The 18,030-nt window shown below is 40.5% G+C and overlaps 1 protein-coding gene and 1 pseudogene across 9 annotated transcripts in view; both read left to right on the plus strand.

The window, feature by feature from the left end:
• Positions 1 to 18,030, plus strand: part of LOC133483691 (transmembrane protein 47-like) — a 98,961-nt gene that overhangs the window by 46,476 nt on the left and 34,455 nt on the right. For 4 of the 9 annotated variants that reach the window (XR_009790177.1, XR_009790176.1, XM_061785228.1 and 1 more), the window contains exons 40-57: positions 855 to 967; positions 1,225 to 1,375; positions 2,367 to 2,455; positions 2,528 to 2,614; positions 3,016 to 3,298; positions 5,131 to 5,236; positions 6,530 to 6,759; positions 8,414 to 8,549; positions 8,632 to 8,759; positions 10,143 to 10,208; positions 10,333 to 10,476; positions 11,149 to 11,322; positions 11,416 to 11,527; positions 11,618 to 11,671; positions 12,899 to 12,996; positions 13,098 to 13,273; positions 14,891 to 14,998; positions 15,870 to 15,981. Coding sequence is in view for 6 of the 9 variants with exons in the window: in XM_061785228.1 (XP_061641212.1) it covers positions 855 to 967; positions 1,225 to 1,375; positions 2,367 to 2,455; positions 2,528 to 2,614; positions 3,016 to 3,298; positions 5,131 to 5,236; positions 6,530 to 6,759; positions 8,414 to 8,549; positions 8,632 to 8,759; positions 10,143 to 10,208; positions 10,333 to 10,476; positions 11,149 to 11,322; positions 11,416 to 11,527; positions 11,618 to 11,671; positions 12,899 to 12,996; positions 13,098 to 13,273; positions 14,891 to 14,998; positions 15,870 to 15,981 (2,367 nt within the window). In the remaining 3 variants the exon portion in view is untranslated. Of the gene's footprint in view, positions 1 to 854; positions 968 to 1,224; positions 1,376 to 2,366; positions 2,456 to 2,527; positions 2,615 to 3,015; positions 3,299 to 5,130; positions 5,237 to 6,529; positions 6,760 to 8,413; positions 8,550 to 8,631; positions 8,760 to 10,142; positions 10,209 to 10,332; positions 10,477 to 11,148; positions 11,323 to 11,415; positions 11,528 to 11,617; positions 11,672 to 12,898; positions 12,997 to 13,097; positions 13,274 to 14,890; positions 14,999 to 15,869; positions 15,982 to 18,030 lie in introns of those variants that run through there. The other 5 variants (XM_061785257.1, XM_061785285.1, XR_009790178.1 and 2 more) reach the window with 5 other exon arrangements.
• On the plus strand, positions 13,793 to 13,901 carry LOC133465650 (5S ribosomal RNA; annotated as a pseudogene).

Below are 18,030 nucleotides of genomic sequence, written 5' to 3' on the forward strand. Positions count from 1 at the left end.
CAACATGTCCATTACAATCTGCACAGATCACGACTCTCTCCCTGTCTGGGATGCTCAGAACTGCTTCGTCTAGCGCCTTCCAGAATTTATCTTTCACCTCTAGGTCACATCCTACCTGTGGGGCATAGCCACTAATCACATTATGCACAACGCCCTCAATTTCAAGTTTCAGCCTTATCACTCGATCTTTCCATCTCTCCTTTGTCTTGGACCCACAGTAGCTGAATTTCCACCAGCGCCAGTGGCGGACGCTGTTAACCCGGGCCACGACCAATCATGTATGGAATTCTTTGGATGAACGGTTATATTTGTTTGGCAAACCTTTAAGCCGGATGCCCTTCCTGACGCAACCCTCTGCATTTATCCGAGCTTGTGTCCCCCATAGGCCTGCATTCATTTCCTCTCCATTTCCTGTAATTATTAATAAGTATTCATAGTAAATGGGACAAATTATGAAAACTAAATACATCTTATAAGACTTTACTCTTTCTCTATTGAAACTGTGTCTTTGATTTTCTAGCAAAATTAAAAACCAATACATTTTCAGAGTGGGACAAATGCATCCACTTGAACAGGCCAAAGATTTTGATTTTTGCATGTGATTGAAAAAGCATTCGCGTGAGTGTACGTTTCTCAGCTGTCACACGATAACATGTGAGACATAATATATTGGGATCTCATACACACACACGTAAAAGATTTCAGACGCGAACATGGATAGGATTCTACACAAAACCTAGCCAAGATATATGGAATATTACTGTATTGGTAAATGGATGGATGGATGATATTTGTTTGCTGCATCATACAGTGTGCACGTGCGTGTGTGTTTGTGTCTTGTTTGTGTGTTTCAGGTGCATTTAAAAAACCCGTCCAATTGCCTTGTCAAATACCGGACAATCCTTCTCGGCCAGGATGCCAGTCTGTTCTCCCTGCCCAATGGCTCTGCTGTCACCATTCCTCCCAAGTAAATAAGAACTCAAGAGTCCAAACCGATTATCTAAAATCTTGCACAAAGGTCATACCACAAAAAATGCTTTGTGAATGCTATATGAATGTGTGTCTGCATCTGCGCATGTGTGTGTGTTTATACAAAGATCTGGGACAGATCCCTCTGGTGTATTGTAACAACATAATGAGGCTCTGTCCGGTGGCAATAAGGGTAAAGACAGCTTGACTGACAAAGATGGACCGTTTTTAAAAGAGCTTCTGTTGTCTTCACAGAGGGAGCACTGATCTTACGGTCCAGCACTGCTGCTCATTCCTGCAGCCTAAGGAAGCTGTCCTACTGCTCATCTCAATCTCCGCTTCTGGCCTGCATGGTGCCACTTTGACTTTCAAAGTGAACACCTGTGTTAGTCAAATCACACCCACAGTGAGTCCACCATCTATGATAGCTTTATTACATTTGATCAAACCAGCCGTCTGGCTTTGGTTGCAGCAGATACTTTACATCAGGGGTCACCAACGTGGGCTACCACATCAGTAGCCCGTGGGCCTGTTGAAAAAATAGCTGCCGTTATTAAAAAAAAGAAAAGACCACAATTTACCAGCGAGCTGCATCTAAGTTTTTTTTGTTGCTATTCTTTTATACATCACACCTGCATTGGTGTAACTCTGAAATTAAATAAATAAATTTAAAAAACTAGTACTTCAAAGGTTACTTTTGTGCGCTCGACCAAACCATAGAAGTTGTGAAGATAAGTTATGGAATGGCAATAAGGGGATGATACACCCAAAAGTATTTTGAGCAGATTTGTTATTTCAGCGGCGGCACGGTGACCGACTGGTTACCATATCTGCCTCACTGTTCTGAGGACTGGGGTTCAAATCCCGGCCCCGCCTGTGTGGAGTTTGCATGTTCTCCCCGTGCCTGCGTGGATTTTCTCCAGGTACTCTGGTTTCTCCCACATCCCAAAAATGGTAGGTTGATTGAAGACTCTTAAATTGCCCTTAAGTGTGAATGTGTCTCCGAATGGTTGTTTGTTTATATGTGCCGTGTAATTGGCTGGCGACCAGTTCAGGGTGTACCCTGCCTCTCGCCCGAAGATAGCTGGGATAGGCTCCAGTACGCCCGCGACCCTTGTGTGGATAAAGTGGTACAGAAAATGGATAGATGGATGGATGGAATGTTATTTCAGAAGTGTGTATCAAACTACCCAAGAAGGAGCTCTCAGTTTTAAAAAGGTTGGTGACCCCTGCTTTATATATTTTGCAACTGGGGACCCTGGACCCCCGGTGGTCCGTGAGCCATAAGTTTGAGGGTTCGCAAATTAATTTGCAATAAATTGCGTTGTCATAAAGTTCATACCTACATATAGGGACAAGTGTGCCAATAAAACAAACATATCCACCTCTCTTCTCAGAAAAGTTTCAAGTGCAAGACTCCGTGCTATGTACTAAAAGTGATTAAACTTCCAATAACAAACACATTTAATTTGGAAGATAACTTCAGGTAAGTGTTTGTATTTAATCAATCTGAAACAATTTGGTTGGTTGACATAATTGATGCTGTTTGCTTATTTAGGGTGATGTTGGTAGAGTCGACAGTCAATTCGTTGGAATCGGAAAAGGAAATCGACAGCCTCATTCAACAGGCGTTCTTCAAAGCCAAGTAACACCAGCACATTAATACACACATTTAAGGCATGATATAATGTTCAGCATCAAGGGATAAGACTAGTGTTTCTTGATAGTTTAAATTAACAACAAATCTTGTTAACCTTTAGGAGAATCAAGAGAAACACTCACTGGTCTCAACATTTAGGTGCAACACAATCAATAGAGACCCAATACTAAAATGTAGCGACACTGTCAGTGGTATTGGTTCAACAACATATTTATTAATTTGGTTGTATTTTGCAAAGCTGTAGAATTGTACATTATCAGACTGAATACAGATGAGTTCTTTTTTTTATTTTTTTTCCCCCCTCCCAGTGTGATCTAAATATATGAATGATCTGTGGTTCTTTCTTCTCTACAAGTGAAACCCACTTAATTTACACTTTGTTTCAGGAAAGAAAAGACGACTTCAGAGAGGAGCTGTCATGAAGAGATGGCAGGAAAGGGGTTGGCTCGTAGTTTGCCGACACATAGCAAAGAGGTGCACAAATGTGTGTGTGAGTCCTTAAATGTGATGCGTGTTTGTGTGTCTCTTGCAGACTGTGATGGCGGCGAGTTCATCAGCACAGTGAGCAGTGTTAGCCTGAAGCCCGGCCAGTCCGACATACTCAACCTTCACTTCCTTCCCTTCTGTCCAGGAGTCAAGTATTGTGCTGTGTTGCTCATTTGTCCCCAGGTCAGTGTTGTTTGCACTTGTGCGCTGTCTGTCTAAAAACTGATCATCCTCAATGTTATGCGATTCAAGACGTCTGGGGTCAAAGGAGGGCAAACGTGCATGAAGAATAAGACTACTTCACAAAAAGTGTCACTGTCATTATCATTGCCATGTCTTAACAAATACAATATCTTAAAGGTCCCATATTTTGGCCATTTAGACCTCCATAGAGTGGAGACATTGACCCAGTATATAAAGTGTCAATTTCACATAAAAAAAACACCTTGGTTTTGTCACACGAGTGTCCAGAAAAGACTCCTCTGACAGCTACTTCTGTTTGTCCCAGTTTTGTATACGCTTTGTCCATATTTGGCTAAGACCGCTCTCTTTCCTCTGATTGGTTGCTTCTGTGTAAAAAGACCCACTTGTGAGAGCACGCGTGTTTGTTATGTTGACAGCACTCGCTCGGGAGCGTAGAGGTTGGTGGAGATCTTTCCTCGTGACGTAGATAAGCTTGAGGAATGCGAATGATTTGATTTCAGGCCTCTCGGCAAAAAAATGTCTGGAATTCAGGAATGTATGGAAGATTTTAATTCATAGTTCACGTTCACATCGCAAATAATAGAAAAAGTTAGTTTTTTAAAATATAGTAGATTTAAGTTTGAGTAATTCTAGTAAGTTCCACGATGCTTAAATGGGCTAACCACCCACCTTTCAGTGCATATATAAAGAGACTGGGGCTGCAGCAGATCCACTGACGAGAGCAACATCAAACGGAAACTGTCATTTTGTTTAGCAAAACATCATTTGCTGAGACAGCCTTCTCTGAAAGGGGTGAAATTCTGGAATTCTCTGCCTGAAGATCTGAAATCTACCACAAACTTCACTATTTTTGAGAGCTACCAGTAAAAAATCCTGGTTAGTTCAAGAACAGAGCTGCTCTCTTGTTTTATTTTCTGTAATATTATCACTGTTTTATATATATATATATATATATATATATATATATATATATATATATATATACACACCTTTACTGTATCCATTTTTTCTTTTTCCCCTTTTAATAAACTTGTTTTAGCTTTTCATACTTGTAAAAGCCATTCAGGGACAGGTGTTACACATTATTATGCGCTACAAACACTATGATACTGGCATGGGATGCCTGTTTTCAGTTGTCTATGTTTTTGTGTATGTCTCTATACAAATAAATAAATACAAAAGTTTAATTCACCGATTAATACCGTGTTACTTTGAATGTTTCAAATGGAGTTCTGAATGGTTGGCGGATGGCCACCATATCCCAACACGGCTGCACTTGCGGTCAGCAAGAAGGTAGTGGAGTGATATTCTGGGCTGAAATGGCTGAAAAGTCAAATGGTTGGCCCATTTAGGGTGCTTGAAGGTGTCAAAATGACCTCCCAAAATACAGTGTGTGGCGTTTCTAACTGACTTGTTTCCTAATATGGTATACATAAAAAAAAAAGAACCATGCCTTTGGCGATAAAATCATTCTCATGCAATCCATCTCCATCCCACACTGCAAAAGATACCAGTGAAGTGCTTGCTTAGTAATTTCCTTCATAGTGTAGAGTTTTCACTGTATAAGAACAAAGCAAAACAATTTCTATAAAGTAATATGTATGGAAAGTGTTGATTTTATTAGTGAAATCTGACTGTTGTGTTAATATTTCCTTTATGGAACAAAAATATTCTAACTGGTATGCATTGTGGTAATCTCTGAGCAAGCATTTCTATTGAATGAGTTATTGATAGCCTCACAGAAAATACATACCCGGTACAATCGTGCAGCCAGGAAAATGTCTTTACAACAAGCGGATGTGTTTCTCCAGGTCGGTGATATGGTCTACATGGTGAAAGCAACCGCAGACCTGCCTCTACCTTCCCCTCTCAGAGTTTGGCACAGTTCTAACATATTCTTCATCCCTGGTAACTCTGGTAAGAGACCTACAGACAGCTAATGCCTGCTCTAACACTTAGAGCCTGATGTACTAAAGGTTTGTGCATACAAAAACGGGTGCAAAGTTGATCGGCCACGCAAGCAGGTGTGGAAGCTGTTCTAACCTGGTGCACCCAGAATTGCATCTGCCAAATGCGCAAAATTGCTTTGTCAATGCAGTTCATTTTGGAGGAGTTCAAGGTCTGTCAGAAAGGTTCTGTGACTGGTGTCACATAACTGGTCTTCTTGATGACCCTCATGAGCTTGGGAAAGGGGAAAGAAAAATCACACAGGGCTAGATCAGTTGAGTAGAGCGGTTTCTCCAGCATGGGGATGTTCTTCTCGGCCAGAAATGAGAAGACCCGTGGTGACGCAGCTATGAGTTGTCCTACCACACCTCTCATGCACTGAACATTGCAAATGGCACAGGATCTCTTTGCAGACGTGCTGGATGATTGTCTGGCCAACATTGAAAGAGAAAACTTATAGTTTGTAGTTTGGGATTGTAATACACCATGACCTACTCCTGGAACTTTTGTGACACACCTCGTATATGCAAATAGATGAATTTAGCGGGCACAATGTGATTTATCATACCTGAGACGTATTGCGATAGCCGATTTTGCATCTTTAGATACTGTGTCTGGAAGACAGGTGCAAACTAGCACACAACACAGTGCCATAGTAGCGAGGGCAAAATGTGAAGTTGCAGGGAGAACATTTCTGCTTGTGTAAAAATGATAATTGTCTATTGAGCAATAAAATTTTTGAGCTTGTGAATGATCTAAGGGTTGACCTGGAGCCAGTCACAAGAACGAGTCACGCCATATCACCTATGACAAGAATCACCGCACGATGACAATTGGTGCTGGCTTCTTGCCAGTTTTAAACAGAATGTTACACGGGGTGGGCAGATGCATCTAATTCACATGCCCTCGGGGGGACATAAACAAAACATGATTTCTATGTGGTTGCTTCGCAATATACTGTATTACATTTGTCTAACTCAGTAATGTTTGTTTATATTCCACTAACACTTCTAATTCCATCACTTTTACACGTGTTGCCAACAGGGTGCACAATCTGTTAGAGTGCGTGACCATGCAATTTAGTGCCTGCTATTGGGGATCTTACTAGATCAGATCCTAGCTACAATATCAGGGACACCTACTCCATACATGAGTTGTATCAAAAGCAATACAGTATGTTCATTTTTGTGGTAGTTTCCAGTGAAGTAGAGCTCCACTCATTCTCATAGTAAGATAATCACATCAGTGTGTTTCCCTCACCAGTGGGCTCAGGTGGTTGTGTGTCAGCGCTGCGCCTACGCTGCACAGTCGGACAAACGTGTGAGGAGCTGATCCGTCTGCCCCTGATCAATTCGTCCTGGGAAAACGCCCTGGCCATGTGGGCTCAGCACAGAATGACCGCCATTGAACTTCAGAGACGGATGCTGACTTACACTTTGCATAGCAGTAGCGTGAGGGCAAGCATGGCAGCATGCATGCTTTCCAAAAAGCAGGTACAGTCCATAAATACAGTAGCCCCATGCATATGGGGACTTTGACACAATTCTAATCTTTTTGGCTCTAAACGAAACAAAATGTGCTTGAACTGCAGACTTTCAGCTTTCATTTGAGAGTATCGACATCAAAATCAGGTGAACAGTGTAGGAAGTTTCCGTATGTACCTCTCACTTTTTAAGGGACCAAATTTAATGGGTCTATTGGTTGCTCAGCTGTTCCATGTCCAGGTGTGTGTAATTCCCTCATTATCCCATTTACAAGGAGCAGAGAACATGTCTAGAGTTCATTTCAAGTGCACTATTTGCATTTGGAATCCGTTGCTGTCAGCTCTCAATATGAGATCCAAAGAGCTGCCACTATCAGTGAAGCAAGCTGTCATCAGGCTCAAAAATCAAAAGGACCCATCAGAGAGATAGCAAAAACATTCGGTTTGGCCAAATCAATAAATATTCTTAAAAAGGGAAAAAGCACCAGTGAGCTCAGCAACACAAAAAGACCTAGAAGACCACACAAAACAACTGTTGTGGATGACTGAAGAATTATTTCCCTGGTGAAGAAAAAAACATGCACAGCAGTTGGCCAGATCAAGACCACTCTCCAGGTGTATGTGTGTCAAAGACAACAATCAAGACTTCACCAGAGTGAATACACCACAAGGTTCACCACAAGATGTAAACAATTGGTGAGTCTGAAAAACAGGCCTTTACATCAACATCAATAACATCCTATGGACAGATGAGACAAAGATCCATTTGAACCAAAGTGATGGGAAGAGTATGGAGAAGGAAAAGTACTGCTGATGATCCAAAACATACCACCTCATCAGTGAAGCATGTTGATGGTAGTGCCGTGGGCATGTACTGTTGATGGCTGCAGTTAAAGCACATCTTGTTTGTTTCATTTAAAATCCATTGTGGTGCTATTTAGAAAGATGAGAATTGTGTCAATGTCCTAATACCTGACTGTATAGTGTAGCCACATACATCAAATGGAGCAGTTCAGAAGGAATATTGCTGATAGCACTTCAGTTGTCTTCCTTTCTGTGTTATGTGTGAAAGAAGGAGTTGCCAGAGTGTGTATGCGTGCGTCGGCATTGGGTCTGTTTGCTTTCCTTGCTTTTATTGTGTAAAGCACTTTGTGCTACATTTTAATGTGTGAAATGTACTATAGACATAAAGAACAACTGATTTGATTGATTGATTGATTGATTTGGGGTTAACAGAAGATGATGTAATTTGACGGGATCGTACAAGTTTTGATTTGGAGGGGAAACTATTTCCTCTATCAAAAAAATAAGGGAGCACTTTGTATAATAACTTTTTTACTTACTGTAGCATGCTACTTTTTTGAGGATGATGTAAGATGATTGACAGGACTACTGTTTGCATTTTGAGGTGGAGGGGAACAGTTTCACTCTAAAGAGAAATTATGCTGGCCACGTTTTCATGGCCCACCATTTTTAAGAGTTTTTCCTCTGCACATGTGCCACCTCGCCACATGGTTTCATGCAAATCGGTTGCTGACTTTTTGTTTAATCCTGCTAACTAAGAAACAGTGATCAAATTAACACCTTGCCTCTTGTGGTTCCATATTTAGTGGCGATAATGAAACTCTTTCAGCTTATTGACCTCATGTCTTCCCCTCTGATAGAGTCAAATGAGAGGTGTTGACTACAAAAAAGGGGTAGTGTACAGCGTGGAGGTTTCATTGCCTCGATACTTTACTGTGCCCAGCACTGTTACAATGCCTATAAAGAAAGAGACCAACATATGGAAGAATCCTGCAGGTACACACATTGCACATACTGTACATGATGTGAAAGCACGCTGTCTTATTTAAGACTTATGTATGTAATTATGTCTATATAGATTGTGATTGTGTGGAAATCCCCTTGCGGTTCAAGGCGGACTCCGTGGGACAGTTCTCAAGTCAGATCGTTTTGAAGTCCTGCTTTGATACCAGAGTCTACGTGATGGAAGCCCTGGTTACTTCACCGGTAAATAATGACTTAATCGGGAGCTTTTGCAAATCTGTCAAGACCATTGAGGTGGTGAGGTTCATAGCTGCTGAGGCACCAACATTAATCAGTTTTTAAATTTCAAATTTAAAATGATCAACTGATACTTTAATGTTGAACTACTATAGTAATGACAAGCCCTGCCACGGATAGCAAAAAAAAATAAAAATGCCAGTAATTGACGCCCCGCCAACATTTTTTATAATTGCTTATATTAATAGTATAAACCAGGGTTGTCAAACACATTTTAGTTTGCGGGACACATTCACTCCAATTAGATCTCAAGCAGGCCGGACCGCAATATTTGTGGCTTAAAAATCCATAAATAACAACTGTTAAAAAAATTCACCATTGTTTTGGCGCAAATAATTACAGGTACTTTTCGGAAAATATTTACATTTATTCATTATTATCTTGTTGCAAATTTTGTTGCAAATCATATGAGCAGTCTGAAATTTTTAACCCAAAATGATTACAACAGTATTATGAATCAGTGAGTGTGCACCATTGGCCATCAGTTATGCATCCTTTGTAAATGTATACATAAAAATTTAAGTTGTGGCAGTGCATGGAAAAAAAACCCAAAGGGTTTGCAAGAAACCAACCTCTTTTGAAGTGACGCTTTTGACTGTAATTTTGTAATATTCAATGTCTTACAACGTTTCTACAGGAGGTATTTATTTTCACAGAATTGTAGTATGAACATGGCACACCAATTTATATTAGTGTGCTCCTGAAACTTCATTTGGCCTTCACAAGTGCATCAGTCATTTAAGTGTTGTCAGTGCACCCTCCAGTGGACAAAATGAGCAACAAAATTTACTTTTATTGAAAAGTAGCAGGGAATGTGTTCTCCATCCCCACGGGCCGGATTGGAACCCCTGACGGGCCGGTTCTGGCCCGCGGGCCGTATGTTTGACACCTCTGGTTTAAACCATAAATACACTATCCAAATTGTTTAACATAATTTCAAACTTATCGTACGTCACCTTTAAAAAATAAATGCTTTCCAGATAATTAGATTTTACAAAAGTGCACCAGAATTTTGCGTTTACATGCACGTGTCAAAGCCTCTCCAAACTTTCCACTAACAACCCAAGCTAAACTTAGCTCCTCCCCGACATACAAAGCTTTTCGTCAGTTGAGATGTACCACTTCAACATACTTCCTTGACACCAACTCCTATTTAGACAGGGCTTTTGGGCATCTTATGGTGTTACAGAAAGAGCACAATGAATATGTGCCGATAGGTCGCATGGGGAAAAAAAACCACAATTGGGGAATTTGTGAATAGTGAACTGCAAATATACGGGGATTACTATACAGTGCTTTAATCATGTTTTATAACATTTGTTACTACAGGGAGGATCTGTTCACTTGGACTTTAGTTCCCCTGCTCAGCATTCAGTCACACAAGATATACCTTTGGTGAGTTGCTGTTGTTAATAAAACACGAATAATTTTTCTTAATTAATATGTAATTTATTTACTAAGCCCGCATTTCTTGGCAATTTCTTTGTAATTGGGTATCATCGTTTCCCATTTCTTGCAGCATAATGAGACCCACCAAGACTGGACCTTGAAGGCTGAATTGTGTGGTGAAGGCTTCTATGGCCCAAATGTTTTGATTGTACCGGCTGGGACAAGAGCTTGTTACCCTCTCACTTTTCATCCATCTGCACAATGCGTTGTCTTGGTTAGTTTTTTATTTTTTACTTTTACCTCCCATTCTCTATACATCATTTTTAAATACCCTGTATATACTTGACACCATTTCAGTAGCATGCGTGTGTTGTGTGCTGCTGCCGAGGGCATCAACGAAAACCAATTGTCAACGCCAGTGAAATATGTTTGTCGGGGGATGTGTGTGTGTGTGTGTGGGGGGGAATGTGCAATTCCCATTTGGATCAGTCTCTATATATGCCCTGTGAGTGAGTGGCAACCATTCTAAGGCACTGATTTTGAGCAATGCCATGGGAAATTATACAATTTCATATAATTGGTCTGAAAATTGTGATTTATTTACTACAAATAATGTAACTTTGTTCGTCTCGGCATGATGGCAACATGTAGTGGACAGGCAGAACAATGAATGTTCTTCCACTACATGGCAGAAAGTACATGCAACCTGTGTATTCACCTGTTGCCATTCATACAACAGAATAATAGCTAAAACATGGGCCCTAGCCCAATAAAGGTCAGGGAACAGGCAGTCCAGGGCAGTGTTTTCCCCCAACCTTTGTTGTACCTAATGAAGTGTCGTTTCATTTGAAGCAAAGCAGATCCCATTTTAAAGGTGCATTTTCTCCGAATTGACAATATGGGTAAAAGCAATTGGACTTGACCCTTATGACCTCTACTGGTACAGGGGAAGCTGTGCTTGCATAACAACTACAACGGGGTGGATCATGTCTTTACCATCCGAGGAGTGGGCGAGCGCCCCCTGCCTGTGGAGCACATAGTGCTACGCTGTCCCGTGGGCGAGACCACTCATAGACAACTGAGTGTTCCCAATTACAGTCAGAACACACTCACACTTCAGGTTGGTTTTAAGGCCCTCAGTTGAATCCACACCCAATTAGAATCTGCAGACTATGAAGTAGGGGAGTTACATTTATTTATGATCTGCACATAGGTGGTGACAGACCTATCGATTATCAGTGGCAATTCATCCACAAAGGTTAAACCTGGTCAAAGCGCCCTGTACACGTTGGCTGTGTTGCCACGGAAACAAGGAGGGCTATCAGGTGACTTTTACCTTTGTTGCTACATTTGAATAGAATTTAATTGAAAGCAGTTAAGACAAAGGTGCAATGAATGTAAAATGTTTCTCACAGGTTGTTTATCATTCGTTGAGATTGATCACACAGATGAGAGAGATGCTGACAAAGGTAAACTTTTTTACATTCTTTTTTTTTCCCCTTTTAGCATAATTATATGTGCACTTCCTCACTGGTGGCAAGTAACGAAGTACAACAATGCAAATACGTCCTTACTATACTTTAGATGATTTTTCAGGTATCTGTATTTTACTTGAGTAATTATTTTTCTGCCAACTTTTTACCTTTTAATCCTTCATTTGAAAACAGGTATCAGTAGTTTCTGTTCCTTTATTTTTCAGAATAAGCTTGTTACTTTTTTCAACTTCCGCGGATGACAACACATCAAAAGATGTAAAGTAAATCACAATTCCGATCTTGATTGAGATCTGAAGGTCTTATAATGCAGAAACAATAGTTTTTGTCTTGTGCAAGCCTAAAAATGACAAGCTCCTGGCATCCAAAAATTCTCCACCTAATACCCCACAAACAGTACACTACCGGTCAAAGGTTTTAGAACACACCAATTGTTCTCATTTTACTCTAAAATGAAAACACAGAACAAATAAACTATTGAAGTTACCAAACAGATAAATGCACTAAACAGACTTGTGGCACAATTTGCATTATTTCTAAAATGGAAATCAAATATTACACACTACTCTGCTAACTATAGTATGTGTAACGTGTGTTTAAATGAGACTTAATTTTACATTGTCTTATTGTCCAAAACAAGTTATTTGATAAAATGAGTCATTTTAAACATGTGTATTTCATTTTACACTTGAGACTATGTGAGTCCCGGAATGCACGTCGTGGAAACAATGAGACCCAATCCGGAAACAACTTATCATCATGGAATACAGATACAGTCATTCTTCGCTATATCGCGGTTCTTGCTTCGCGGTACCGCTGTAGTGTAGATTTTTATTGCAGTTGTTCTCTTTTATACTGTTTGTACACTATTTTTGTGTTATCCATTGCTCTTGCTCTCCCTCAATATATTATACTGTATGTGTTAAGGCCTATTACGAGAGCAAATTTTTTTAGGACGATATATATTTTCCCCGAAACTATCAGGGTAAATGATAGTATCGTTTTTTATTTATGCCACTAATATAATGATATTAGAGCATAATAATGCAAGTACATCCTTTTTACAAACAATTCACTTTTAATTTTCATTCTAAGAATAGTGAACATTTAAATTTGTTTCCTTAATAAATGAACCATTTAAAAACAGGATTTAATTTCTGATATTTACATTTGTTTGATGATCTTAAACATTAAACCTTTCAGGAAATATAGTTGGACGCTATGAGGTGTTCTACACTCTGGAAATACTTTGTGAACCAGGAACACCTGTGAATACCTTCGATGTGCAGTGCATAGTTCAAGTAAGCTCAACAAACTAAGTGCCTAACTTTCCAGTCCGACTCTTGAGTATGAAGAAAAATTCCAAATCAGGTTTTGTTATTCCAATGTTCCCGCTCTCCAGAGCTCAGTCGCCATAGAGATCCCGGTCAGAAACCCAGGAGGAGAACTCCTCATACTCAATGTGGACCTTGAAGGAAATGACTTGTGTGGAGCGGACTGGATTTTAATCCCCCCGCAGGAAACACTTACCTACAAAGTTACGTTTTCTCCGGCAAAAATGGGGAAGAGCAGAGGCAGGTTAGAAGTTTCCCCTTTGCTCTTTCATATCTGTGCTCTTGATCTTTAACATACAGCTCTGTAAAAAATTAAGAGATGACTGCAAAATGATCAGTTTCTCTGATTTTGCTATTATATGTATGTGTTTGATTAAAGTAGAAAAGTTTGTTTGATTCTATCAACTACTGACGACGTAATTCCCAAATTAACAATACAAATACAGTGGTGCCTTGAGATACAAATGACTCGGCTTACGGGTTTTTCAAGATACGAGTCATCATTTGGCGCTTTTTTTTTTTTTTTTTTGCTTTGAATTGCGAGCAAGATTTTGAGATACGAGTGCTTTACGGTGGCAATGAACTTAAGTCACTTCACAACAAGCAGCAGTTTGGCAGATAGTAGAATTAAAAAGAAAAAGAGGCTTCATTACCACTCCCCATTGAAGTTCACTGAACCAAGCTTAAAACAACCAAAATTACACGGTGCATTTAAAACAACCACATAACTTTGCCTTAATTAAGTCTGATTAGCTTAATGCTGGCTTACGGCCATACTACCCTGACAACGCCCGATCTCGGAAGCTAAGCAGGGGCGGGCCTGTTTAGTACTTGGATGGGAGACCGCCTCGGAATACCAGGTGCTGTAAACTTTGGCGGCACGGAGGATGACTGGTTAGAGCGTCTGCCTCACAGTTCTGAGGACCAGGGTTCAATCCCCGGCCCAACCTGTGTGGAGTTTGCATGTTCTCCCCGTGCCTGCGTGGGTTTTCTCCGGGCACTCCGGTTTCCTCCCACATCCCAAAAACACGCGTGGTAGGTTGATTGAAGACTCTAAATTGCCCGTTGGTGTGAATGGTTGTTTGTTTAAATGTGCCCTGCGATTGGCTGGCAACCAGTTCAGGGTGTACCCCGCCTCCTGCCCGTTGATAGCTGGGATAGGCTCCAGCACTCCCGCGAGCCTAGTGAGGATAAGCGGCTCAGAAAATGGATGGATAGCTTAATGCTAACAAATAATACAAAACACCAAAGATAAGATAACAAAGAGCATTGGTGTTGCATTGTTATAACCCTTTAAGCAATGGATATTTGAACACAAACAGTGTAGCAACACATTTACACATACAGTATAACAATACTCATAGGCATATTTTGTTTATCTTTTGTGAAAAATGACAAAATTAAAGCAGCTTACTGAGTCAGTTGTGAAACACTTCTTCGTTTTTGTCTGTGTCTGTATTATACTGGCCTCAGGTTGGCAAAAAATTGGCAAAAACTGTTTAATTCATAATATTCTATTTAATTATATTGTGACTGAAAGTCTTTATAAAATGCAGTATTACAGAGTGCTATATAAAATGTAATATTATTGAGTGTATATGACACATTTTCTTTTGGGGGGGTGGAATGGATTACTGGCATTTCCATGGGGAAAGATGATTTGTGGTTCAAATGTTTTGAGTTAGAAGCGTGGTCAAGGCATCACTGTATTGTCATTTAGAGCATTTATTTGCAGGAAATGAAAAATTGTCAAAATACCCCAAAAGGTCCAGTTTTTTATTAATTCCTTTTTTTTTTTTTTGGTGTCTTAATTTTTTTCTAGAACATGTCAATCATAAGGTTTGTGTTTGTTCTGTTCCAGCGTGGTGTTCCAGTCTGAACAAATCGGAGAGTTTTGGTACCAGTTGGAGCTTTACGCCGTTCCCTCTGCTGTTGTCACGCTACCGCAGGCTTGCTGTCCATTGGGCAAGTAGGTAGCACCACAAACACTCACAATCACATTGGAGTTATTAAATATTATTTAGAAATAATCACCTTATTTGGTAAATGCTGAGGGTCCTGCAAGGTATTGTGCTAAAAAAATGGTTTATTTTCACCTTGCCATCATCCAAGCATTCAAATTCAATAAAAGGACAAAATGTTCAGCTCATTCAAGATAGGTGAGTTTTTTTATTCCCACTTCAAATGATAATTTTTAGTCACACTTTTTTTTTTTCACGAAAATGCTGTCGTTACAGTTACGGTAAGTGATTTACCTAAAGATTATACTTTCCATCAAGATTCCAGATTGCTTTGAAATCCCTATGCTACTCAAGTGGGCCTTGCTATAATTAACTACGATGTATTAATTAATATTTCAGCCATCCATCCATCCATCCATTTTCTGAGCCGCTTCTCCTCACTAGGGTCGCGGACGTGCTGGAGCCTATCCCAGCTGTCATCGGGCAGGAGGCGGGGTACACCCTGAACTGGTTGCCAGCCAATCGCAGGGCACATAGAAACTAACAACCATTCGCACTCACAGTCATGCCTACGGGCAATTTAGAGTCTCCAATTAATGCATGTTTTTGGGATGTGGGAGGAAACCGGAGTGCCCGGAGAAAACCCACGCAGGCACGGGGAGAACATGCAAACTCCACACAGGCGGGGACGGGGATTGAACCCCGCACCTCAGAACTGTGAGGCTGACGCTCTAACCAGTCTAACCAGTGCCGCAATATTTCAGCCCTCAATTATTTTCTTTTTTTAAATTCAACGCTCAAGATTTTGCATGAAATTTTTCAGGGAATTGTATTTTCTGGCAGTTTTATCAAGGTTTTTTTTGTTTTTTTTTGTCTCAGATGGACGCGGCAATCCATTACAGTGGTCAACCCAACAGCAGATACGGTGGAGGTGACCGTGTTCAACAGTAACCCCAGGAACTACACGCTGGAACTCGGCTCAGAAAGCACTGTTAGTTTTTTGTTTCTGTTGTGTCATTCCTCAACCCCACTATCCTATTTTGTCACACTATCTACCCTCTGTCCCTCCACTCTTGTCTCTCAAACACAACCCAACTGGCCCAGGCAGATGGTCATTCTGCAGAGCCTGGGTTCTGTTTGAGGTTTCTTCTTTGCAGGGAGTTTTTCGCTTGCCTCTGTCACCAAGTGCTTACTCATTAGGTTTCAGTTGATTTTCTTTTATACACATACTGTATACAGTACATATAATGCATGAGGAGTATGGTTCTGAACCTTGAGATAGCTTCTGTTGTGAACAGGTAGTATATACGGTTGTCCCTCACCATATCGTGGTTCACTTTTTCCGATTTCACTATCGCAGATTTTTAAATCATACAATCGCTGATCATTTTTGAATGACTAACAGACACACGTAGCATTTAGGGCGAGCCAGGAGTAAAGTGCGTGTAAAAGACAAATATTTGGATCATTTCACTCTTAAAAATATGTCTACTGCAAAGCAGAACTGGCTTACGCAACTGCACGTAAATTGTATTCTATTAAAAAGTAAACATTATTAGCTAATTTAATAGAGCGGACCACCACTATCCATCCATTTTCTGAGCCGCTTCTCCTCACTAGGGTCGCGGGCGTGCTGGAGCCTATCCCAGCTGTCATCGGGCAGGAGGCGGGGTACACCCTGAACTGGTTGCCAGCCAATCGCAGGGCACATAGGAACAAACAACCATTCGCACTCACAGTCATGCCTACGGGCAATTTAGAGTCCCCAATTCATGCATGTTTTTGGGATGTGGGAGGAAACCGGAGTACCCGGAGAAAACCCACGCAGGCACGGGGAGAACATGCAAACTCCACACAGGCGGGGACGGGGATTGAACCCCGCACCTCAGAACTGTGAGGCTGACGCTCTAACCAGTCGGCCACCGTGCCGCCCGGACCACCACTAGTTAGAGCGAATTGTAATCCCTTCACAGATGGTTAATGATAAACAGCCGCCGGTGCACTTTCAATCACTTTGTTGGGCAAATGGTAAAAGGACAAACAAACTATGGTGGTAATATGGTTAGCCACTCCACAGCCAGTTCTATCCTGAGCCAACACGGCCAACATTGACTGACTCCAACATCTCTTAACATCTTAGCAAACCAGGCCCTGCCTTTAAAAACAAAACACATTCAAAGTCACAGATAGTACAGTGTATAATGTGAGGAGGCTGACCCCAATTGGACAAAAATAATACCTGCACCTCACGTACATATTTTGTGTTGGTATTCTAGCTAAGGCTTTAAACTACAGTACAAAATAAATGCATGGTTGCTACTTCGCAGATTTTCATTTATCTTGTGGGCTTCAGGAGCATAACCCTCCAGGATAAACAAGGGACTACTGTAAATAGAATTTACTTCCCTTAGGATAATTAAGCAAAGAGAGAGTTTCGCGTTCACATTGTTTTTCTACCAATGGTTTAAGAATGCTTGATAGCAGTGCCATTTCTTTCAAACAAAATGTTCAGGGACCCGAAACCTCTTGAATGTGAGCCAGACATGCTAACCACTCGTACACCATGCTGCCTGTTATTATTATTATTCTCTCTCTTTCTCTCAAAGTACAACCCCAATTCCAAGGAAGTTGGGATGTTGTGTTAAACATAAATAAAAACTGAATACAATGAATCATTGTATTGCATTTTATTTATGTTTATGTTTAACACAACGTCCCAACTTCATTGGAATTGGGGTTGTAATATAAAGATCATTTTTATGTTGTCATCTGTACAAAAAAAAAAAATTTCTCTTTTTACGTGAACGTTACTCCGTAAATGCAGCCAAAGAATTTGTAAGAATTTGTGAATATCATAAATACAAATAATATTCAACCCAATGTGTTCAAGGTTACATCAGTCTAAATTGATTTTTAGTACCTTACTGCTAACAAATTTGAGCTTATCCTCAAGAATATGGCTGAGGTAGTAGTGATCAGAGGTCATGTCTGTGAATGATTTAGGTCAGTGCGCTCTACTTATTGTTTTGTTTTCCCACAT

This window comes from Phyllopteryx taeniolatus, chromosome 1, assembly GCF_024500385.1.
Source record: "Phyllopteryx taeniolatus isolate TA_2022b chromosome 1, UOR_Ptae_1.2, whole genome shotgun sequence".
NCBI classification, from domain to species: Eukaryota; Metazoa; Chordata; class Actinopteri; order Syngnathiformes; family Syngnathidae; genus Phyllopteryx; species Phyllopteryx taeniolatus.